Source organism: Micropterus salmoides, unplaced genomic scaffold, assembly GCF_014851395.1.
Source record: "Micropterus salmoides isolate LMB-PRFRI ecotype aquatic unplaced genomic scaffold, ASM1485139v1 Ms_hic_scaffold_16, whole genome shotgun sequence".
NCBI lineage: Eukaryota > Metazoa > Chordata > Actinopteri > Centrarchiformes > Centrarchidae > Micropterus > Micropterus salmoides.
Genome location: NW_024040707.1, coordinates 14,261,957 through 14,286,956, shown reverse-complemented (window position 1 = coordinate 14,286,956; position 25,000 = coordinate 14,261,957). Strand labels below are relative to the sequence as shown.

The window sequence follows — 25,000 nt, the reverse complement described above, 5'->3', positions numbered from 1 at the left end:
CTGGAATCAGAAAGATTAAGACATGTTATGTTTTGTGCTTCCCAACCACTTTGTCTGTCAAGCTGATCAACATAAAAGCATCAAATGCAAATATATGAATTCAACATAAAAATTTAGTACCTAGTACAACTTACCACGAGTAAAAATTCAATGACAGACAACTTGGAACCTTCCTCTTTCCATCTTTATGTAACATTTCTTTTCTAAGAAATGTACACATATAAAGTTTTAAACCTCCCATGACATTTTGCATAGTCCTCATGAGTTTGTAAACTGCCATTATAAGTCTTCACAAGCACCTGATGCGCGCTTTGATCTGGTCAAACGTGTGCTTGAGCTCTCATTACATTTTGCATAGTCCTCATGAGTCTATAAATTGGCTCAGGTCATCCTTCTGCATAAATATCTATTGCAATGATGTTGAGGAACTGCATGTCCTGCATGTTGAAAATCCTGGAATCACTAGTCAATCAGCTGAAACTGGCACACAGCAATATGAGTTTGGAGACGTAGAGTACAAATCAAGTGGTACCTTAGTTTTACATTTTGTAGATACGCTTCTTCGCTTTTACATGCGGTAGATTTCAATATCGATATCAATCTTATATTGGACTATTAAATAGGAAGCTACAGCCAGGAGATGGTTAGCTTAGCACAAAGACTGGAAACAGCTCACTGGGCTCTGTCCTGTGACAAAACTGGGATAAACAGTACCTGTAAAACTCACTAACTTACGTTATATCTTGTTTAATCTGGAAAACAAAAACCAAACGAGTGTGTCGGACTATGTCTCCGCAGGTTGCCTGGTAACCTCACTGCAATAACAGGACAACAGGATATAACTTATTTTAAGTGAATGAGCGTTGGTAGTTAGATTTTTACCTTTGGGCAGAGCCTGACCAGCTGTCTGCTCCTGTTTCCAGCCTTTGTGCTAAGCTAAGCTAAGCTAAGCTAACTGACCGCAGCCTTAACGCACACACAGATGAGAAAATGGGTACCAGTTTGTAAACTGCCATTATAAGTCTTCACAAGCACCTGATGTGCTTTGATCTGGTCGTTTGATCTGGTTGACATTTAACTCAGTGACAAGAAAGCAAGATAGCGTTATTCCCCAAAAATATCATTCTATTCCTTACCTTACTCTAACCCTTAGGGGGTAAGAAGAACATTATGTGTCTGTATTCAGAGATGTATCCAAAGCTCTGTTGGCCCCCATGTAGGGTTGGGTATCAAGAACCAGTGCCAAATTGCCAAATACTGTGGATTCGTTAAGACACATGCATTTCAATTCTGCTTATCAGTTCCTAACTTCTTGCATATTTCTGTTGCGCCACCGATTTAACTGCAGTGAGTATTTTACAGTCCATTAAAGTTGCACTTTTCTGTCAGAACCTGCTACAAGGACTTAATGTCACGCCATTTGTTATGCAATATGTCAACAAAGCGTGCGATAAGATAGTACTTGTGTTTACATTCTGGGACCATGGTGGACCGCAGCAAACGCTCAAAAGTTAATGAAAACTAATGATGTCTTCAAATTATTCCAATATATAATTTCTTAGATATTAGTCCCCAGAGACGCCCCTCTATTACAGAAACAGATTAGCAAGGAGAGAGTGGATGAATGCCACCAAGCGGCGACAAGATTTGTGGTGATGGTGTTACATCCCTTTGCTACAGTTGACTCGCCGTTTAGTTATGTAATATGCATTACTTATATCGGCTCATTCACAACAATGTCCATGGACTTCAGCCTTCTTTGATATTTTCCTGATTCATAGCACAACAGAAACAGCTGAGAGGTCACTCCTTATGAGAGAGTAATATTTATTTTTATAATTATAGGGAACAAGAAACATTCCTGTCACTTTACTGATTATGGATTAGAATATTGGAATCATAACCAAGATTAAATAAGAACCAGATTTGATGAGAAGAATCAGAATTGATAGAACAAAAACAATATCCAACCCTACTCACACGGGAAGTGTGTTACTAGTTCCGGAGTAATTTAAGTTGTCATGTTAAAAAGGACAACAAAGACAGCAACGGGACGAAACCCGCTCAAAAGTGAAAAATGATGAATGGAAAATCTAAATACTGAAACTGTAGGCTGTTAAACAATTGTTTTTGTTTGGTGTAGTTACTCTTTAGGGGAATGTTTATAGACATGATACTACATCCACTCTCAGTCCTTTAGACTGCGTCTACTACTCTGCTCTCAGGTTCATTATTGGGGATATTGGAAATATTTTATATAATAAAGGTATTTTTGACAGACATACTAACCACTTGTATGTATTAGGCTACAAAATATTTTCAAAATTGCCATCTCAAGTTATCTTTTGTTGTCTTAATAAATCTGCAAGGCTTACTAAAAATCAAAACTTGTGACTCTTAACTTAAAGCCATCTCAATAATAACCCCGCCCCTTCTGCTTTAAATTAACCTGCATTCTTTTTGTGTTTTTACATTCTGTTTCCATTATTTTCTTAATTTTTCAGTGAAACTGTGAGAAAGACGTCACTGTAAAAGAGCATGGGAGCTCAGATAACCTATTTGTATAAATAAACTATATAAACAACTCAGGTAAGGCCTCCATTGTGAATACTGAACCTTTAATTTCTTTCCATTCAGTTAAAAGAAGACCGTTAACAATGAGCGCCATTATAAGTCTTCACAAGCACCTGATAGCGTTGGATGCGGTCCTGTTTGATCTGGTCAAACTTGCGCTTGAGCTCTCCCTGGCGCTCCAGACGCTTCTGAGCCCGGCCTACATAGATGATTTTCCCATTGATATCCTTTCCATTCATTTCATCAACTGCCTGGGAAAACAAGCGGAGCATCAACATGTTGCCTGTACAGGAGGTGGTCATGGAAAAGTCATGATACTCCAACAATATAAAATAGATCGGACGTTAAAACTGTATTAAGTGATCCCCCCAGATCAACAATGAATTAAATCAATCCTGGTTCCATTTTGTAACAAGCCCACTTAAAATGCACTAACTCAACTCTACACAGCTCTTTAGCTCATGGTTTTGGATTTCTGGCACACACATGGACTGTCTCTTTCCCACTCATCAACACCCATACCAACCTTATGGTATCCTACCTGCCCAGCACAACCACACACACACACACACACACACACACACACACACACACACACGCAGCAGCTGTTGACAGTCAGAGATAAAAATTAAAATTATACTGTGTGTTGTCTAAACAGATTCCTAGTGTGTGGTCTTCTGATACTGTCGCCATCCTGTTCCCTTTAGGATTATTTTTTATTTTTATAGCTGAAATCAGGACAGGCAGTATCACATGTGAGAGTAGGAAAAGTAACCCGGAGAGCAGGGCTAAACGATTTTGAACAACCAAAAAAATTAAAAATCTAACTACGATGATTATTTTGACTGATATTGCAATTTCGATATGATTTGCAATACTAGGGGGAATTACCATTTTTATTTAATTATTCTCATTTTGCTGAAAATGATGTGTAGACCAGGACATCTCTGCAGCATGACCATATTTAATTTAAAATGGTATTTTGACACACCAATAACCGTTACCAAACATTGGACCTCTTGTGATTTGAAAATTGTTTGATAAAATTTCGATTAATTGTTCAAACTTCCTGGTGATCAAACCAGAGCTACAAGGCGAGCAAATATTTGTCTTGCACTCATCAGGTGGCCAGAAACACAACTCCAATGGGATACCAATTCTTTTCTATGCCTCAATAGAAGCCCATAGTGTATCTGGCCAGCTAGTTTGAGAGTCTTTTTGACCCATGGAAGTCAAACATCACTTAATGCAACTTTAAATGTTGAAACAACAAATCAAGATTCTCTTTATTGTCCCGGGTCCTGGCTTAATTTCAATACCAAATAACTGCTACTGTTGGTAGGTATTGGTAGTGGACACTTGACACACACACACACACACACACACACACACACACACTACCTTCTGAGCATCCTCGTGGTTAGCATAGTTTACAAAGCCAAATCCTCGTGAACGACCCCTCTCGTCCTTCATCACTCGCACACTGAGAGTCCTCCCTGAGAGTGTGAACACAAACCAGTCTGTAAGTGTCTGATATGAAATCTAATTATCAAGGAGAGGAGCAGCACAAATTATAAAATTCTACTTTCTTACCAAATACAGAAAAGACTTCCTTGAGTTTCTCATCAGTGTAGTCTTCACCAAAGTTTTTGATGTAGACATTGGTAAACTTCATAGCTTTGGTGCCAAACTCCACCTCTCTTTCCTTGCGGGATTTAAAGTGGCCAACAAAACTGCAGACAAAAATTGAACCCATCACCAATGAACAATAATGAAGGGATAAAAGTAACTAAGTTAGTTTAAAAACTTGATTGTCCGGTGTGAAATGTGTCTTAAGCTTCAGCACACAGCGTCAAGACCACCACAAGACAACTGATGAAGGACAGACAACGTCAACACACACAACTTTATGACAAAGTCACAAAAACACTAATATCGTTTCCACCAGAAATCAAAATTTAAGAACAAATGTGTATGTTCCTGCCTTTCTACATCATGAATGGAATAAGGTAGGGGAAGAAAACTACACTGTATGGACATTATATCTTTCTGATCATCTTGCTTTGCCAACACACACAAAAATGACAAACCTACACATACATCCTACGTACTCACTGACCTAATAAGGGACAACTGACATTTTCCCCCCAGGAAATGGGCCTTTGGGTTGACAAAGCCAGGTTCCAACTGATTACCTGTCCCTCCACTGAGCAAAAAAACACATGGAAAAGTAATCTGCAAAAAGTCTGACTTCTTCAACACAATCTTCAGCATTCATTAACATTTTATACTGTTCACATACATATAGGGTGACCAGACGTCCCGAAAAATTCCGAATTACGAGCAGTTGTCCTGACTCCTGTCCGGTTTGTCCCGAAAATTAGACTTAACATGAGTTTGGATTATAGCCTAATTAATCAATAAATACTGATCGCTGTGTAGTTCTCTTGCTCCAGCAGGGGTTGCAGGTTATCTGTACATTGTATGAACAGCATTGTTATAGCACTCATGCTCTTTTCCCCTTTTTGTTTTCTTGTGGTTAGTGGAAGTTACAGTCACGAGGACAGGGAAAGTGTAGCTTCAGGCAGCTACGGCGGAGAGATCCGACACGCACGTTGTGCAGACACTGCACTGATGAATGAATAAAATAAAAATAGGTAAAAGATCATATTTTACCCACTGTTACATGTCCACAGTTGTGTTTTTCCTAATGACAGACAAGTGACTTCATGAACAAAAATAATAAATTTTAGGGTTGTGTTTTGACTTTCACGTGTGTTGTTATGGTTATTATTATTATATTATTATTATTATATTATTTATTATTATATGTTCATTGACACTAAATGTACCAGTGGCCACATTCCCTCCATCCCTCTCCCATTCTCATCTGGTCACCCTACATACATATACATTCTGCGCTGCTCTATGCCTCAACTTGCTTTGTTTTGGATTGCATTTTTGCCAGTTTAGTTTTTCAAAGTATTTAGTTTACTCACACTTTCCTATCATTCAGCAGCATCCCGTTCATGGTGTCAATGGCCCGGTTTGCAGCCTCATGAGTCTCAAAGTGAACAAAGCCATAGCCTTTGGATCCTCTCTCATCACAAACAACCTACAAAGACAAAAATACTTTAAATCAAGCAAATTACAAAGCTTTGTATTTGAGTTTCAAATATGTACTTTTGTATTGGACTGGGTGATAATGTGGCGACAACGTATCCACTGATCTATATTTTTGTTTTACATGTGTAAAAAAGGAGTTTACTGTACTGATCAGCAGTTTTGCATACATTTCCCACATCAGGAAGTACTGATAAATATGCATGTTATTGTTGTAACACTGATTAAAACTATACTGCACAGCCCTACTCCATTGCATGTAGAAGGTAAAAGTATTATCAAACATATGTTTAATACTGAGTGCAACATCAGCTTATTACACGCTGCACAAGAAACTTCTGTCTAAGACCAGAGAGCTACAACAACCACGCAGTCAGTATGACCCAGGCCACTTACCTTGCAGGACAAGATATTGCCAAAGGCTGAGAAGGTGTCATACAGTGCCTTGTTGTCAATAGATTCATCCATGTTCTTGATGAAGATGTTTCCCACACCAGACTTCCTGAGTCCCGGGTCACGCTGAGACCACATTATTCGGATAGGCCGCCCCTTGATAACGTCGTAGTTCATTGTATCCAGGGCGCACTCCGCTTAACACACAATAAGAACTCCTATTAGTCATAATCAAAGAATGTTATGTGTGTGAGTGAGAACTTCGAAAATCGAGACAAATTACATTAGTTGAGAAACAGAATTTATTTCAGTTTATTTTATGCAAGTAGCACAAGTGCTTCACTTATGACCTGCAACAAACAAGATCTTTTCAGAAATACGTGAGGATATCAGGTGTATTCATCAAGCTGTCAGCGTAATGAACATCAGCAACACAATACAATATAGGATGTCCTTCTGAACAGTAGCTAATCTAGTGCATTACTCCACATTGTTTGGCTCCTCCCAAGCAAATCTGATCGAGTGAGCAGAATCTTATTCACAGATAGCATGAAACATTTCAATGCACTGATTTTCAAATGTTTCAATGGACTTAACAAGTAATAAAAATTGCATTTTTAAAGTTGGAATTCCACCAAAACGGGTACTTTACCATCAGCTGGTTGCTGGAAGTTAATGTAGGCATATCCCAGAGATCTGCGTGTGATGATGTCGCGGCACACACGGATTGACATGATGGGTCCAGCAGGAGAAAATTTCTGGTAGAGCATGGCCTCTGTAACATCAGGATGCAGGTCCCCCACATACAGAGAAGCGAGGGGATATGCTTGTCCACTGCTGTTCATCTTTGGTAACAGCTAGTTCAAGACAGATGATATCAGCATAGTGTTTCAGTTTAAGTTTTTAAAAGGAAACAAAACATTTTACGTACATAAAAACATTACCCTGTGAGTATTATTACGCAAACCTATATAACAGCTTTGAAACAATTTCACCTTTATGATGGTTAACATATTCCATTTTAGTTGACCAAAGTGTTGATTCAGCTCTATGGTCATTTCTGAATCCACAATGTTTGAAACACCCTTCAATATATCCATCTGTCCATTTCCTACATCTGCTTAACCTGTGCAGGCTCACAGGAGGTAGTGCTTATCCAGACATGCACATATTGGGTGAAAGGTGGGGTACACCCTGAACAGGTCAGTTGTACTCAAAGGTTAAGGTCTAATATTGTTTCCACTCCCTTCATATTCTTTTATTTAACCAATGAGTCTCTTCATATGCATCATCTCTTTTACAAGACAGACCTGGACAAAATGGCAGTGCAAGATAGACATCACATAGGCTAGTTACATAAGAATAAGTACTATTCATTTACATCAATCACCTGACCTGCACCTGAGAGACAACAAGGGTAGACAAAATATTAGAAACGCCTCTCAATGTCATGCAACCCAAATTTAATAGCACCACAAGCTGCGGCTTGTTAAGTTAAATCCATACATACATACATAATACAGCTTCAACAAAAACATGTAAAATCATAAACTTCAAGAAGGTAGGATTTATTGCAGGTAGGTCATTTATGATCATATCCATCTTCTTGCACGCATTTAACTTTTAAAATTAAAAATGCAGAGGCTTGGCTAAATATGTAAAATTTGCTCATCATCTTTGCAGCGTTCCCACCCAATATTACTGACAAGATTTCAAAACTTTTCCATGACCTTTCAATGACCCATAATGAAATTTCCATGACCTTTCACTACCAACAAGTACATAAAATTGCATACTTTACTCTACAGGTTGGGTAAAGTCAGTTATTTTCATATTGACTTAAAAAGATTGAATTTTGTGATACGTGTAAATCCATAAAATATACATATAATTTCTCCTATAACCCTATATGACAACATCAAATTTCATGCATTTTCCAAAACTTTCAATATTTCTCTATGCCTGGAAGCTTTTCCAGGATTTCCATGACCGTGGGAACCCTGTCTTTGCATAGGACATGTTAGCATAGCACCTAAATTCATTAAATCAATTCAATTAGCTCCTACACTAGAGTATCACTACATTACCGTCCGTGTGCATTCATCCAAATGCAAAGAGTAGGAGAGGGGGGAAAAAAATAGTTGTTCCTGCTTGGATGAAGTTTAATTAAAAAATAAAAATATTTACTTTAAAAGAAAAACTATGATTGTGCATATGGTTGGTAATTTTTTTTTTTTATAAATCACAACTCAGACAGAGACAGGACACATACAATGTGGACTAACAATTTATACACTCAATATTTGTATTGTATATTAAGTCCACCCTATTTATATCAATAAGGGTAGACTAAACAACAAAAACATATCTGGATTATTCAATAGAGTTCAACAGCACCATAAACAAACTACATCCTCCAAAACAATCATGTTCAAGCAGTTTCAACAAAAACTGATAAACTAAATTAAAACTGAGTAACTTTTATGATAAAATAACTACCGCAGGACTGTTGCATTAGACTGCATGCTAGGTGTACCCAATAAACTAGCCACTGAGTGTTTTGCGTGTGTGTGTGAGGATATTAAATGGATATCAAGCCTGATCTCAAGAGAGAAAGAATGTGGCTAACGTTAAATGCCGGGGTAAACAGGTGTAAAGGTGCTACATAAATGAACATTTAGTAAAGTTATCACCTAGTTAGTTATGGCATAGCTTTAATAACATACAGGACTAAAGGCAACAAGCGAGTTCAAAAATCAGTTCAAAAAATATTAATTGTTACCAAAAACACTAAGGAGAGCTAGCTGAAGTTAGCTAAATTTACTCCCTTTCTTTGGGCACTTCACATTAAACTTATTTTATGCGGTTGAAGCGTCTAAATCTCGATTAATAACCCGAGGGAAATCTTAAAATTAAAGTTACTTACGTTACAGCTTTAAATAGCCAATGCGTCGGATTTCAGGTGTACATTTAACTCATGAGCGCCGTTTACACTTTCCACATGGGCGGAGCTTGTTTTCGTTTAATTATGACCGTGGAACACCTGCATCTATCCCTCCGCACATCGTTATTTCAATTAAGCCGTGAGGGGATAGGAAGGAACGTGACACTCCGCGATGAAAAGTAGTCCTCGCATATCGGGATATCGGGGACTAAAATTCAATTTATTTCGCCCTCTGGTGGCCCTTTTCGTGACCAAATCTCAGTGATTTTATGCTAGCTTTAATTAAAATGTCTACTACTACACCTTATTGAGAAAATATTCCTTGTGAACAGAAATGAAGACGTAATTTGCCTGTTATCTTAAACGAAACTTTATTTCACTGAATGGTCTTTGACACTTTCCTATTTCTTACATGTATAGTGAAACTAGAATGGTTTTAAGATACATAAACACAAAGCTAGAATTACACCAACCATTGTTTATCTCCATTTCATCATTGCTTTTTAGAGCTATTCTAAATTTTCACAACCACGTGTGTGCACTGGGTAATAGACTGTTACAGAAGCAAATTTTAGCCATAAGACTTGTCAGTAAAAACAAAGCAAGTAGATACCTGATATACAGACAGGCTTCGTTCCACATTCACTAACTGCATTTTCATCAAGCATAATAATAAACTGACATGATTTTTTTTAAACAGAAGATTATTTCAATTCATTGGAGCATTGTCAGAGTAAACAGACTGTCAGCTATAATGTGGAATGGTGTCTTCAACTACAATATGTGGAATGTAGTGGTGATACATGGTATTGTGACACTGAGCTTCTTTCTTCTCCAATCATTCACACCAGCAATCTTAAACAGCAGAGCGATGCACCTGGGTACAAACTGAGGTCAAGATTTAGAAATTTAAGTTTGTCTGGTCTAACTCGTTCTTTGAAATTTCTTTAAAAAAAAAAAAAAAAAAAAAAAAAAAAAAAGATAAACAGGCAGATACTGTCAATTCATACTGAAAATAGAGGCTGCAAGAGAAAGCCAGGCACAGATTTTTTTTGTTGGAGAAAACAACCGCTTTAACAGGAATATTTTGCAAGCAGGGTTGATACAGTGTGGTAAGACATTTCTTTCAATTAACATCAATAAAAGGTTACTTTAAGTTTTACATACAGATGATAGTCAATCTTGCAAAATACATGGAACCACATTTACGCACATACAATTTCCATTGTACTGAGATCAAGCAGCACCTGAACAGTGAGTAAAACTACAATGACAATCCATATTTAGTCCAAAAAAAAAAAAAAAGGGAAAAAAAAGGAGCACTGCCTTGACGAAAGCCTAATAATGTGGAATGTCTGAACAAATCTAACATGACAATTTAAGGGGTCCCTTAAAACTTTGAAACTGAACTTGTGAACATGATCAAGGAGCGTTACACCAAGATGCCAGTGTCACAATACAGCCTGCCTCCTTTCTGTATGAGCCCACAGCAGAATTGCAGTTAGTCGAATACAGGATTGTACGTGTGTCTGGAAATTCAAAACACAAAACTGTTTTGGGTGTGTGAAGCAAATGGAACGCCTACCATCACAGTGTTTGGTGGAAATCAACTGCCAGTTCAATTACCATACAATAAAACCTGTAAATATCATGAGGAATCACAAATAAGAAAGTAACAAATGAAAAAAGGGATGAAAAATGCACAACAAACTAGCTGGGACAAAGGGATTTGGAAGGACGATTAGAATTCACAACACCCCCCTCCCACACCCCCAGACCATACACACAATCTTTCGCATCCTTTCACACTCGCTCGCTCACTCACTCCATAAGGACATACACACAAAAGCCGACAAAAACAACAGCAACATGGACTCACTAATCAATACGACATGTTTCCACAAAGTGACTGAATCTGCTAACTGAAAATTACCCTGTCACCTCACAGTGAACTGAGAGGGGTAAACTAGTTGGTCAGGAGCAATTCAGGCTGCTTGTCATACAGAAGAGGGAGGAGCTGATGGAGTGGAGGGGGATGTATATAAGCTGTCTGTGTTTAAGATAAGAGTGTAGGTGGATTAACAGTGCAATTTCATTAGTTTTCCCCGTCTCCGGCCTCTCCCTCATCTGCCTGGTTTTCTGATGTCCACAGCTGGGAACAGAGAAAGACAAACGTTATGATCAGGTTCACCGGATCACATCAGGATGAAGCAGAGGCATTTAACATAATTTAAAACTCACAGTCAGGTTGTCCCTTAATAGTTGCATGATCAGGGTGCTGTCTTTGTAAGAATCCTCGTTCAAAGTGTCAAGTTCAGCGATGGCTTCGTCAAATGCCTGAAATACAAAAATTAAAACTTGTTATTTAAACTTTAATAATCTAGCAGCAGCCTTTAAACACTGTTTGGCAGTGTTTAAGCAAAACTGAGCATTTAAATTAGTCAGCACTGAAAAATAAATTAATGCACAAAATACCCTTACAATGTCTGCCAGTAATTCAGTGAATCCAAGGTTTCTGTTTAGTAGTGATGTTATAATGTATTCAAATCTTTCAACAAAAACAAATGCAATGAACAAGTTCATACCGTCTTAGCCAGGCTGCAGGCCTTGTCCGGATTGTTGAGGATTTCATAGTAGAAGACAGAGAAGTTGAGGGCCAGGCCAAGCCGGATCGGGTGTGTTGGCTGCATCTCCCCCTTGCTAATGTCAAAAGCTTGCTGGTACGCCTGCTGGGAGTTCTCCACTGTATCTTTAGGCAACAAAATGAACAAAAAAAAAAGAAGTTACAATCACTATTTATAATATATTTTAAAGCAGTGTTTATTCATTTTTGGCCACTTGGGGGCAGCAGAACAACAAGCACACAATGACTTGCTGTAATGTCTCCTTATAATTGAAATAGCAAAGGTGGTAACAGTTGCCCATTATTGAACAAACACGGAACAACACTAGCATTAATTTAGAGAGTCAAATTTGTTTCTGCCTGGCAAATGTAGTGCAATATTCACTCTCCTTTTAGCTATGTTTTAGTCCCAGGGGAAATATCTGGTTGTTAAGGTACTAAATGCTCTGGTGTGTTCAACTTTTCTGCTATTTAATGTTGGGCTAGGTAGTCTGCCGTCTGTATATCAGAGGGGGATGCTTTGTTTTGGGTTTATTTTATTTCTAAAATAAAAAAACGCTGCCTGCTGTTGCTGGAAACAAAGTTGATGAGAGTGAACAAAATTAACAACTGTGCTGAAAGACCCTTCGCAGAGCTGAGGTGGGTGATAAAACTCTCTGGGCTCATCTACAAGCAACCATTTTCACATTGCACATAGTAATTTGAACAATTATTATAAAATATGAATTAATACAGCTTAAAACCCCATTTTGTACCAGCACAAAATTATAATGTAAATCATTTCCTCACTTACCCTTCTTAGCTTCCCCAGATGCAACCTCAGACAGGTATCTATAATAATCGCCTTTCATTTTCAGATAGAACACCTTGCTTTCAGCAGCAGATGCGTTGGTAATGAGAAAGTTATCCAGTAGCCCCTGAAAACAAAAGCTGAGTTTTTCAGTTTGTGATAATCAGAAAATTACACACAAGCACTGTCTTCACAAGTGTATTAATTAGGACTGTTTTGAAAAACCAACAAAATTAGAAACCCTTACGAGCACATCATGGCAGATTTCCTGCAGCTCAGTTTCAATCTTCTCCCGGTATTCACGTGCCATCTGCTGTTTTTTCTCATTGCTCTCAGTCTTCTGCTCGATGCTGGAGATAACACGCCAGGATGAGCGGCGTGCTCCTACCACATTCTTGTAGGCAACAGAGAGAAGGTTGCGCTCCTCATTTGACAGCTCTGCACCTTGCTCAGTCACCGACTTCATGGCCGCGGCCATGTCATCATAGCGCTCAGCCTGCTCAGCAAGCTTGGCCTTCTGTACCAGGTCGTTCTTATCCATTTTCTAGACTGAGAAAAAGAAAATACAGTATTAGAAGTAGGTATGTATGTGTAGTTAATCAAAAAACAAGGAATAATGTTTCACAATAGTCCTCACACTATCAATTATTAGACATTATTGAGTGCTCTGAGCTAACATTATTCTTTCTGAACTGATTTGGCAGAGCAGCAAGGAAACCCCTGAATTGGATGGAAAGTGAGGATAAGCACTGTGAACTGGGCCCCTTGGCAAGTGGGTCAACCATACACATCACTAGCTAAGGTTAGCGGCTAGCTAGTTAATAGCGTTCCCCATTCCTGCCTCGTCCTTTACCACATTTTGTCTGAATGGGACTGCATCCACGTCGTGAAGAGTCTTAACAACTGCCATAAAGCAAAATGTTACATGCACAGCGGGTTTACTGACTCGTTTAACGTTGTTTCAGCCGAAGCCTTCCCGGGTCAGGTTTTAATGCCCTCCCCTTATGTTGCTAGCAACGCTAGCGAGATGATACAATTCGCTAACTGATATTAACGTCAGCGTGTTAAATGCGTCCGATCTGATTGATCATTTGTTTTGTTCTTATTAACGTTGGCGACCTAACTGGATTAGATAAAAGCACTGCTGCTAATCTCTCCTATTCATCATAATGCAAAGTGAATCTTTAGCTACCGTCGTCTAATATATCGTTCCGCTATCTAACGAACGTTAGCTAGGCCAGCAAAAGGAACACCTGCCTTTCGTTTAACGATAAAAAAAACGCACGGCTACGGTGTTGGCAATTAACATTAGCCATTTTTAGAATCAGTACACTACACAATCTTATACTACAAGGTATTACCTCCGCCTTTAATTCGTTTTCAGCAGCTGTACCACGGCCCGCCCAGGCTGAGGAGCCTGTCAGAACAAAGTGTCATGGAATCCGACCGTCGGTTAGCTCGCTGGCTAGCAGGTAATGCTAACCGACTAGCCTTTCACAAACCCAGCTAGCCTGCTACTGTTAGCGTGATGGCTTCTCAACAGGATTCAACCGGACACGATGAATCAGCCATTCAAACGTTAACCTGCGAATGAATATTTACTACTATAATGCGATAGTAACACGAGAGAGGTTATTACACTTACAATATTGGCGGCTTTTAATCCTGCTTTTTTTTTCTCTCTCTGGACGATTCAGCCTCCGTCCTCCGTCTCGCTCAGCGTATCGTTCAGGGCAGTACCACTTCCGCTACACTGGTACTTCTGTTTCCTCTTTTTTTTTTCCACCACATCTGCCTTACGTAATGCAACCAAAAAAATGACAAAATGAGATAATTTATATGGCCAAACTTAAAATACAGTATTTTACAAAAAAACGCCCTGAGTTTGTGCGCTTACATTTTATCGCACGGGTTTGAAAGGACCATACCAAAAAATGCGTTTGTCAGGATTGACACGGTTACAGAATGATTTTATTTTTATTCATTAAAGCAAGGAATTCATATGAACGTATGTGCTGATTGTTGTCTGTCTGTGGTTTCCTGTTTTAGTTACTGAGACAACATTAATAGTATCTATACGTTTTTAGAAAACTAGGCACACCAGTATTGGACAACCCACATCTAGCATTTCTGCTTAATATTCAAACTGTCTACTCTGCACCATTTAAACAGTTATACAACTATACACACAATGTGGGCAGGATATTGGGAGACTCATATTGGTCATAATTGAAAATTTATTCATTTATTGTAAAAAAAATAAATAAAATTCTAATAAATTTATTCAACAAATGTGGCACTTTATATGTGTAGGAAAGCTCCTTATACAGTGGGTACGGAAAGTATTCAGACCCCTTTAAATTTTTCACTCTTTGTTTCATTGCAGCCATTTTCCAAAAATCAAAAAAGTTCATTTTATTTCTCAGTAATGTACACTCAGCACCCCATCTTGACAGAAAAAAAAACAGAAATGTAGAAATTTTTGCAAATTTATTAAAAAAGAAACTGAAATATCACATGGTCATAACTATTCAGACCCTTTGCTCAGTATTTAGTAGAAGCACCCTTTTGATCTAATACAGCCATGAGTCGTTTTGGGAAAGATGCAACAAGTTTTTCACATCTGGATTTGGGTATCCTCTGCCATTCCTCCTTGCAGATCCTCTCCAGTTCTGTCAGGTTGGATGGTAAACGTTGGTGGACAGCCATTTTCAGGTCTCTCCAGAGATGCTCAATTGGGTTTAAGTCAGGGCTCTGGCTGGGCCATTCAAGAACAGCCACGGAGTTGTTGTGAAGCCACTCCTTCGTTATTTTAGCGGTGTGCTTAGGGTCATTGTCTTGTTGGAAGGTAAACCTTCGGCCCAGTCTGAGGTCCAGAGCACTCTGGAAAAGGTTTTCGTCCAGGATATCCCTGTCCTTGGCCACATTCATCTTTCCCTCGATTGCAACCAGTCGTCCTGTCCCTGCAGCTGAAAAACACCCCCACAGCATGATGCTGCCACCACCATGCTTCACTGTTGAGACTGTATTGGACAGGTGATGAGCAGTGCCTGGTTTTCTCCACACCGCTTAGAATTAAGGCCAAAAAGTTCTATCTTGGTCTCATCAGACCAGAGGATCTTATTTATCACCCTCTTGGAGTCCTTCAGGTGTTTTTTAGCAAACTCCATGCAGGCTTTCATGTGTCTTGCACTGAGGAGAGGCTTCCGTCGGGCCACTCTGCCATAAAGCCCCGACTGGTGGATTGCTGCAGTGATGGTTGACTTACTACAACTTTCTCCCATCTCCCGACTGCATCTCTGGAGCTCAGCCGCAGTGACCTTTGGGTTCTTCTTTACCTCTCTCACCAAGGCTCTTCTCCCCTGATAGCTCAGTTTGGCCGGACGGCCAGCTCTAGGAAGGGTTCTGGTCGTCCCAAACGTCTTCCATTTGAGGATTATGGAGGCCACTGTGGTCTTAGGAACCTTAAGTGCAGCAGAAATTTTTTTGTAACCTTGGCCAGATCTGTGCCTTGCCACAATTCTGTCTCTGAGCTCTTCAGGCAGTTCCTTTGACCTCATGATTCTCATTTGCTCTGACATGCACTGTGAGCTGTAAGGTCTTATATAGACAGGTGTGTGGCTTTCCTAATCAAGTCCAATCAGTATAATCAAACACAGCTGGACTCAAATGAAGGTGTAGAACCATCTCAAGGATGATCAGAAGAAACAGACAGCACCTGAGTTAAATATGAGTGTCACGGCAAAGGGTCTGAATACTTATGACCATGTGATATTTCAGTTTTTCTTTTTTAATAAATTTGCAAAAATTTCTACATTTCTGTTTTTTTTTTGTCAAGATGGGGTGCTGAGTGTACATTACTGAGAAATAAAATGAACTTTTTTGATTGAAATGGCTGCAATGAAACAAAGAGTGAAAAATTTAAAGGGGTCTGAATACTTTCCGTACCCACTGTATATCCTGCAAAGCAAGGTCAAGGTCAGTGGAAGCACAGGCCTCTGGAGATAGCAGAGTTTCAGAATTTTTGCTCAAGGACATTTTAACATTTTAGCTGTTTGTCAGTGCAGGGGCTTAAGTGTTGAGGATAGGTGTCCCTGTAAATCTGCCTCTTAGCAATTCAAAGTAAAACATGTAGGCTCCATGTTTGATTGTTGCCTGAGTGCACATGACCAAAGGGAAGCAAATAAAGATTATTTTAATTTTAATTAAATCCCTAAAAATTAATTTTTGGATGAATCGTTTAGATTTAAAAATGTTACAAAATTGGTAAAAATTCCCAGAGCCCAATGAGACATCTTCAAGTTGCTCATTCTGTTTGAACACCAGTCCAAAACTCAAAGACGTTCAATTTTAAATAAAAATAGACACAAAAGTTAGTTAGACATGTAATAGATTAAGATTTTAAAAAACACAGAGCTGCATCATCTAATGGAACACCAAGTTTCTGATTACTCATCAAACTGATTAAGAAACAAACAAAATAAATATATACCAACCCCTTTAAAAAAAAAAAAGCCCACTTCTAAAGAGACACTGTAACTGCTGTTAAGTTGGGTTTTCAACTTTAGTATTAAATTGAAAAAAGGGACATATTCAAAATAGTTTTCTCGTTCCAGTCTGGTGCTTTGGCAATTCATTTATAAATCCCACCCATTGTTCCCATCAATTACTGGAACCCAGGTCTGATCTGTTCTTCCAGCAACAACATTCTTTTTCCACTTAAAACTAAAATTTAAAATCAGGTTTACTTATTTGCCTAAAAGCATTATTTTTATCATCACTTCAACACAGTATAAAAACACAACACTATAAAAAGTCTTTAGAATCATCACAACCACTGCGAGCAAACACAGCACGTATTGAGTTAAAGTTGGTTTCCTTTTCTTACTCAGCGGTATACTGGCAACTTAATAGAAACTGGATGGAAAATTTTCCTGCTCACATTTACCTCAGATCCCAGCCTAGCAGACGTGCTGTCTTCTCTCACCAGCAACTAAGACACAATGATGCAATTAAGGACTTTAATTTTCACATCTGTTATACTCCCGTGGCTACTGTCTTCTGCAGCAAAAGATGAATACATGGAAGTAAGAAATATCTTTTGGGGGTTTATACACTATACTAATGAACGGGAGGAAGAAATGTATCAGTCATGAGTTGGGATGAAAAGTATAGTTATTTTGAAAATTTCTTCTGTTTACAGAGAGGCATTCTAGACTCTACAGGCAATGACATCCTTCATAACTCAAATGCTGACCAAGCAGCACCTCCAAAAGTCGATGGTAAGGTTTGTTTAAACAGAAATACTTTTCAACAACTGTTTCAAAGCCGATTATGCAACACTTGCTGAGGCATTCTTCCACATTTTTGTGAATGTAGCTAAAGCCCATATTATGTAATAATGGGGCTGATCAAGTGTCCTCATCTAAACCGTGTACTGCTTTTTAAGCTGCATAGTCACATCACTGAAACCAATTAGTCCACTTATTAATATGACTAATTAGAAAGAATCCTTTTTTTCCTGGAAAAACAAGGTGATGAAACAACAATGTGATCTTTTCAGAGCTGCCGACATGTCTGCTGTGTGTTTGCCTGAGTGGATCTGTTTACTGTGAGGAGGTGTCCCCTGAAATGTCAACCGTCCCAGCACTGCCGAAGGAAACCGCATATCTTTACGCACGTTTCAACAAAATCACAAAAATAAGCAACCAAGACTTTGCAGACATGGGTGAATAAAAGTCATTATAATAAGTAAACTAATTCTCCTCTTCACTGAATGTCATCTTTCAACTTCACTCTCTCTGTCCCTTTGTTTGTTTGCTTGCATCCACAGCCACACTGAAAAGAATTGACCTAACTGGGAATCTCATTGCTCAGATAGACGACGGTGCTTTTTCAAAACTTTCCAACCTTGAGGAGCTCACTCTTGCAGAAAACAAACTGACTAAACTTCCCACGCTGCCCACCAAGCTAGTGTCATTCAACGCCAATTTCAACAGGCTTACAACCCAGGGTGTAAAGGCAACTGCTTTTAAAGTAAGTTAGCGAGAGTGTCAGAAATGTCAGAAGTGTGATGCAGAAATTATGTATTTTGCATGTGTTTAGTTTGATACAGCAAAAGGCTTAATCCAAAATAGTGGTGTTTTGTTTTTGCAGAAACTCACAAGACTGGCATATCTTTACCTTGGAAACAATGAACTGACTGCAGTGCCCCAACTTCCAGAGTCCCTTCATGTTGTGCACCTGCATGTAAGTTCATCTGCGATTCACTGCAATCACAGCAATTAATCAGAGACACTTTATAGAAGCAATTAGATTTTCTTCTGTCTGCGGGACCATTAGTAGCTACAAGCCAATTTTGTGTCCTTGGATTCTGTCTGTTCTGCAGAACAACAAGATCTTGACGATTACAGATGAGACGTTCTGCAAAGGTAACACCAGTCACTACATACGGACCAACATGAACGAGGTGAGACTGGATGGGAACCCCATCATGCTGTCAAAGCACCCTGACAGCTTCATCTGTCTGCAGTCTCTCCCTATTGGATGGTACAACTGAAAACGGAGGTTATGTTTCAGCGGGAAGTTCTGTGTAAAATGAGAGATGCAGATACACAGATAATTAAAATACTGTTTGCAAAATACAGTTACATTTTATATACCCAAGTCTACTGTATAGTCCAAGTTTTTTTTAATCAGACAGAAATCATATAATTACAGAACAGCAGGATTTAAACAAGAGGAAGAAAGAGGTTTTTTTTGTTTCTTATCAAATGCTGTCTGCCAGCATTAAACACATCTGTCTGTCTCTAAATACAGAGACTCTTTTAGTATTTTTCTTCTGTTACAATTTGGCTGAGACTGGTTTGTCTTGGCAGGTGTTATGCAATGTTTTAGACATAACACATCAACTTGTTGTCAAATCAATTTGAGACCACAATTGGGATTATTTCATCACATAACGCCAATGGTATTATTACTGCTAATGTTACTTTAACTGAAGATCATATTATCAATAAAACCTGCATGTTGGAAGTGATTTCTTCAGCCTTTTCACTCTTGGCTCCTTAACAATGTTCATAACTGTGATACAATTTGCTGTAACCCAGTAATATGCTATGAAGTCCATTCCAGCCTGTTGCAAAGAAGTAAGGGTGTGAGAGTCCAAGAATGCGTCCTTAAGACAACATGTGAAGTCCACATTAAATCCAACTGCTGTTCACTTGGCTGCAGGCTCATTAAGAACTATCAAACCATCTGCCATCTTCTTCTGGTACCCCCGTTCTGATTGTTTTCTTCGGTAGACATCATCTGAAAGGATAAAAACAGAATTAAGAGACTGAAATGAGACACCTGTAATACAGGATGTTTTTAAAGCTGCAGTGAATAAAAAAAGCGACATATGTTGGACTACGGAGACTATATTATATTTCCATTTAAATAAACGTTTTGAAACTCTTCAGAAACCATTCTGGATTTGTCACAGTGGGAAATGAACCCAAATCTCCCACACGAAAGGTGGACAGCTGGAAAAAGGCCTATAACCAGGATTGGGAGTCTGTCCTTTGTAAAACATGCTCTCTGTATCCCTAAATGGCCTCAGAATACTACAGGATAAAACATGCTGGACAGGTTTATTTGTTTTTAAACACACTCCATCCTTTTAGTTGTCCTTAAATGTCACATTTGAACACATATGGACTAGTGAGTGGTTCAGTGAGAGTAGAAACACAATCTTTTCCTTTTAACATGTTTTGAATAACTGTCTACAGGTGTAGCTACAGACTATCAATGCAATATCAACAATGTGATATGCAGTAGAGGAAAGTGCATTTACTCAGTTACTGTCCTAAAGTACTTTATATTATACATAGTCCACTACATTTAAGTGACAGCTAGTTGCTTTTTAAAACTCATGCATGCATTTTACATATAGAGCATGTGATCAGTTTATAAAATATCCAAAATCCAATTATATATCAGAGTTGAAACAATTAGTCAGATAATTGATTAGTCAATTTACACAAAATGAGTCTGCAAGCATTTTGATAACAGATTAATTACTTAAGGGGTTTAGCAAGCAAAAATACCAAACATTCTGCAGTTACAGCTGAGAAAGTTGTGATGGGCATTTCTCAATATTGTTCAAAACACACACACACACATTATATATATATATATATATATATATATCTATATATACACATACATACACACACTCATCAAAAAGTTGATTTATTTCAGTAATTCCATTCAAAAAGTGAAACTTGTATAATGTATACATTCATTCCACACAGACTGATATATTTGTGTGTTCATTCCTTTTAATTTTGATAATTTTTAAATTGACGACTAATGAAAACCCCCAAATCAGTATCTCAGAAAATTAGAATATTGTGAAAAGGTTCAATATTGAAGACACCTGGTGCCACACTCTAATCAGCTAATTAACTCAAAACACCTGCAAAGGCCTTTAAACGGTCTCTCAGTCTAGTTCTGTAGGCTACACAATCATGGGGAAGACTGCTGACTTGACAGCAGTCCAAAAGACGACCATTGACACCTTGCACAAGGAGGGCAAGACACAAAAGGTCATTACTAAAGAGGCTGGCTGTTCACAGAGCTCTGTGTCTAAGAACATTAACAGAGAGGCGAAGGGAAGGAAAAGATGTGGTAGAAAAGTGTACAAGCAATAGGGATAACCGCACCCTGGAGAGGATTGTGAAACAAAACCCATTCAAAAATGTGGGGGAGATTCACAAAGACCACTCTTTGCACTGTGTTTTCTGAGGTCCAAGGTCAACGCAGCTGTCTACCAGGAAGTTTTAGATCACTTCATGCTTCCTGCTGCTGACCAACTTTATGGAGATGCAGATTTCATTTTCCAACAAGACTTGGCACCTGCACACAGTGCCAAAGCTACCAGTACCTGGTTTAAGGACCGTGGTATCCTTGTTCTTAATTGGCCAGCAAACTCGCCTGATCTTAACCCTATAGAAAATCTATGGGGTATTGTGAAGAGGAAGATGCGATACGCCAGACCCAACAATGCAGAAGAGCTGAAGGCCACTATCAGAGCAACCTGGGCTCTCATAACACCTGAGCAGTGCCACAGACTGATCGACTCCATGCCACGCCGCATTGCTGCAGTAATTCAGGCAAAAGGAGCCCCAACTAAGTACTGAGTGCTGTACATGCTCATACTTTTCATGTTCATACTTTTGGTCAACATTTCTAAAAATCCTTTTTTTGTATTAGTCTTCAGTAATATTCTAATTTTCAGAGATACTGAATTTGGGATTTTCATTAGTTGTCAGTTTTAATCATCACAATTAAATGAAATAAACATTTAAAATATCAGTGTGTGTAAGGAATGAATATAATATCCAAGTTTCACTTTTTGAATGGAATTACTGAAATAAAACAACTTTTTGATGATATTCTAATTATATGACCAGCACCTGTATATACATACATGTATATAAACATTAAATATGTTGAAAGGGGGCATCCACATATTGAGTACTTTTGACAACATCACTGGCGTTGATATGAATCTTAATATCATCTCGGATTTTTGTTGTCATATTACCATTATTGACAGTGTGTTGTTTTTCTGTCTGCCTCCGGATTTATAATGTAAATTCCCACTAATGATGTTAGTTTGTGGTATGGTAAATGGTTACACCAAAAATATCAGTCGCTTAATCGAGTAATTAATGAATTTAATGAGGTCAGATAAGTCAATGAGACTAAATATACTGTGATGTTTAATATCCCTGTGTTGCTGCAAATACAGAGTGTCTTTTAGCAGTGTGACCCATCTAACTGCCTGCACATTGTACCTAAACATTTGTTTTTCCCTCTCTCTTTTTCCATAATCCTAATGGCAGTTGAGCTGAGGAGAAGAGAGAGGCTGCAGCATAGGGAAGTTTGGGGACATATTTGGAAGGTCAACGACGTTGTTGTGTCCCAAATCTGTATACAAGCACAGTCCCAACAGTAGGCTCACTGTGACAACGTGGTAAACACGCTCCGACTTACTGAAACAATGTGTACGTCTCTTCGATACAGCGTTTTAAATTAAGTAAAGCAGCTTTGCTGGAAGTACTTAATATACTCTAGCAAGTCAGAATTTGCTAAATGTAAATAAAATTAGCAACTGCTCCGACTTTGCACTATTTGCATTATTTGTTTAATAACAGCTGTTTAACAGAAAACTTACACAAGAAAGCGACAGTGCTAATATGCTAACAGAAGTCCCCAATATGCTAACGTAAGCTAAAGTTAAACCATGCCTGAAAAAAAACCCAATTTGCCATTTTACACTCACAAAAAGTCTCTTTTCCTATCCTCACGTTGATCATGATCCACTCCATGACGCCTCCGATGCAAAAAAAGATGGGAAGGAACCTGTATGTCCCAAGACGACGTTTGCCCGGGACAAGGCTCAGAACATAGCTCAAGTTTTTACTCCTACGTAGCATCGTTGCTAACAGACGTACATAGATCAGGTCTTGATAAACAGTCGAAGCTCTCCAGGTAAGCTTTGCCAAAGATAGATAGAGCAGGTGTGGGCCTTGTGCATGTCCTTTACAAATGTTATTGGGGAAACGGACATGAAGCGGTGCACTCGTTTTTTTCCCGGCGTAAAGCAAACGAGCGGAGTTTTCTAGAATCTACAAGAGACGACCCAAGAACCAATAGCAGCTCGACGTTGGCATTTAAAACGAACGCACTGAAGAAGAGTCGTAACATCCGGTTGTGTTGCGTGTGTGAAATCTTGTAGTCTATGGGTGAAATTGGAGAGTAATTATTTAACCATTTAGAACCATAAGATTAATGAAAAAGCAGCTAAACGAGCGTTTAAAGGGCACATAAAGGTATTAGTTGTGTTATTTTTTTCTGTGCACACATTGCAGTGAAATAATAGCATTTTAAAAGTGAAAAGAATGTTTTTTTAATATATTTGGAGAATACAATACAATACACCTTTATTATTTTAGAGCCTAGCCTATATATACATATATAGGTCTTTTTGTTTGCCAGACATACTTTGTCGTCCTGAAGGGAGCAGCTCAAACTCAGGGGGTGTTTAGTGTCACCAATGATGGACAGAGCTGTCCTATGCAGAGCTGTACTCTAAAGCTGATGATACACAGAGCAACTTTTAGAGCAATTGTGCAGGGCAACGTTGCCGTCAGTGGTAATGAGTAATGATTACTACCGTAATCCCCTTATCCCACCACTCCGCCACCTGGCCCGCACCGCCACTATCCGTTCAAAACATAGTCGGACTTGCCACTGCAAGATTGCCCAGCAACATTGCTCAAAAAGTTGCCCCGTGTATCATCATCTTAAAGGTAATCCAGTGACTTTTGTTGCCGGCCTATTATCTTTCTTGTTTTTTTGCTTGTTTATACACAATTTTAAATAAAATGCTTTCAGGAAATGCTCGCCCTTTTACGCATAAGTAATATAACAGAACTAATATAGGTAAGTTTAAATCAGACAGGAATAGTGGTCACAGCGGAATGTTGTGTCTTCCTGGAAGGTTTTTGAATAATTAAATGACCACCGGTTCATTTAGTCAGTCGTGGAGTTGCCATGCAGAAAATAACTGGGCTTTTATTTTTAATTAAATTAATAATCATCAGTAGTATTTGAAAGCTTTTATTTTACGAAGGTCTGCTTATCACTGAGATTAAATCAATGTATTGATTGTGTTTTGAGCCACTGACATAAATGAGATAAGTTTGTCCTTTAATATTACCTTTGGACAGAATGGAAGTCTGTGGGTATTAGTTCATCCACATCTTTTATGAAAGATAACATATTTGATTCTGCATCCCCTCTGAGCAAAGAGGTTGAAGGGGATTGTTTGTTTTTTTAAATTTATATGTGACATCCATATTGGTGGTCGACTGATATGGGTTTTTCAGTGGCCAGTGCTAATATTTAGAGAGCAGGGGAGCAATGGTCGATGCCAATATCAAAACATAGAAAAGCCATGTATAATTCCATTATCCCATGCAGAGTATAATCTAATATACATGGTTACCTTAGCCAGTAATGTTTCGTTTTTTTATTAATTAATAAAATAGAAAAATACATTGGGTTATGCTGTAGATTTCAGATCATGCCTGCTGTTTTAGGGAGTGTGGGGTACAGTTTGTCAGAAGTGAAGTTAGTCAACTGCATTATTCTCTACAGTATAACAATATACTATAATACTTTACTAGCCAGTAATGGTGTTTGTTTTGCTGTCATTAAGCAGGATATATATCAGGCTTGTGATTGCCATCATTATCGGCCAATGTCAATTATCTCAAAATGCCAGAAATCGGCCGGATTCGGTATATCACTAATACTTATTCAGGGATTTCTCATCTCTTGGCTTCTCTGTGGCTGCCAACGTCAGTCAAAACATAATGCATCAAGCTTCTACATGGAACCATAAATTTCTTTCAACGTCTGGAAAGAAAAGTCACTGACCCATGCAATGGGAAAAAAGCTACATGTGCTGAGACACAGCAGCTCACTCGGATGATAC

General features: G+C 38.5%; 4 protein-coding genes across 5 annotated transcripts; 1 reads left to right on the top strand and 3 right to left on the bottom strand.

The window, feature by feature from the left end:
- Positions 1–2,687: 2,687 nt before the first annotated feature.
- LOC119905398 (embryonic polyadenylate-binding protein A-like) lies at positions 2,688–9,257 on the bottom strand (the record flags this gene model as incomplete). 2 transcript variants are annotated; one of them, XM_038722411.1, is given in 8 exon segments in its annotated part: positions 2,688–2,825; positions 3,976–4,070; positions 4,168–4,307; positions 4,694–4,780; positions 5,574–5,689; positions 6,094–6,287; positions 6,743–6,947; positions 9,017–9,257. In XM_038722411.1, coding segments are annotated over 7 exon segments (963 nt in total), but the record flags the coding sequence as incomplete, so codon positions are not given.
- Positions 9,258–9,388: 131 nt separating this feature from the next.
- LOC119905399 (14-3-3 protein beta/alpha-1-like) lies at positions 9,389–14,245 on the bottom strand. The gene is made up of 6 exons (XM_038722414.1): positions 14,093–14,245; positions 12,695–12,996; positions 12,451–12,574; positions 11,620–11,783; positions 11,276–11,371; positions 9,389–11,186 (listed from the first exon to the last, which is right to left on the bottom strand). The coding sequence occupies exons 2-6, from the start codon at positions 12,986–12,988 to the stop codon at positions 11,130–11,132; spliced, it is 735 nt and encodes a 244-aa protein (XP_038578342.1). The 5' UTR covers positions 12,989–12,996; positions 14,093–14,245; the 3' UTR covers positions 9,389–11,129.
- A 3,133-nt stretch (positions 14,246–17,378) lies between these two features.
- ognb (osteoglycin, paralog b) lies at positions 17,379–19,758 on the top strand. The gene is made up of 6 exons (XM_038723640.1): positions 17,379–17,534; positions 17,651–17,729; positions 18,011–18,175; positions 18,281–18,483; positions 18,604–18,696; positions 18,836–19,758. Exons 1-6 carry the CDS (start codon positions 17,451–17,453, stop codon positions 19,004–19,006), a joined length of 795 nt encoding a protein of 264 aa, XP_038579568.1. The 5' UTR covers positions 17,379–17,450; the 3' UTR covers positions 19,007–19,758.
- On the bottom strand, positions 19,122–23,094 carry LOC119906115 (small integral membrane protein 4). Its single transcript, XM_038723641.1, has 2 exons — positions 22,781–23,094; positions 19,122–19,758 (listed from the first exon to the last, which is right to left on the bottom strand). The coding sequence occupies exons 1-2, from the start codon at positions 22,932–22,934 to the stop codon at positions 19,667–19,669; spliced, it is 246 nt and encodes an 81-aa protein (XP_038579569.1). The 5' UTR covers positions 22,935–23,094; the 3' UTR covers positions 19,122–19,666.
- Between the last annotated feature and the right edge of the window lie 1,906 nt (positions 23,095–25,000).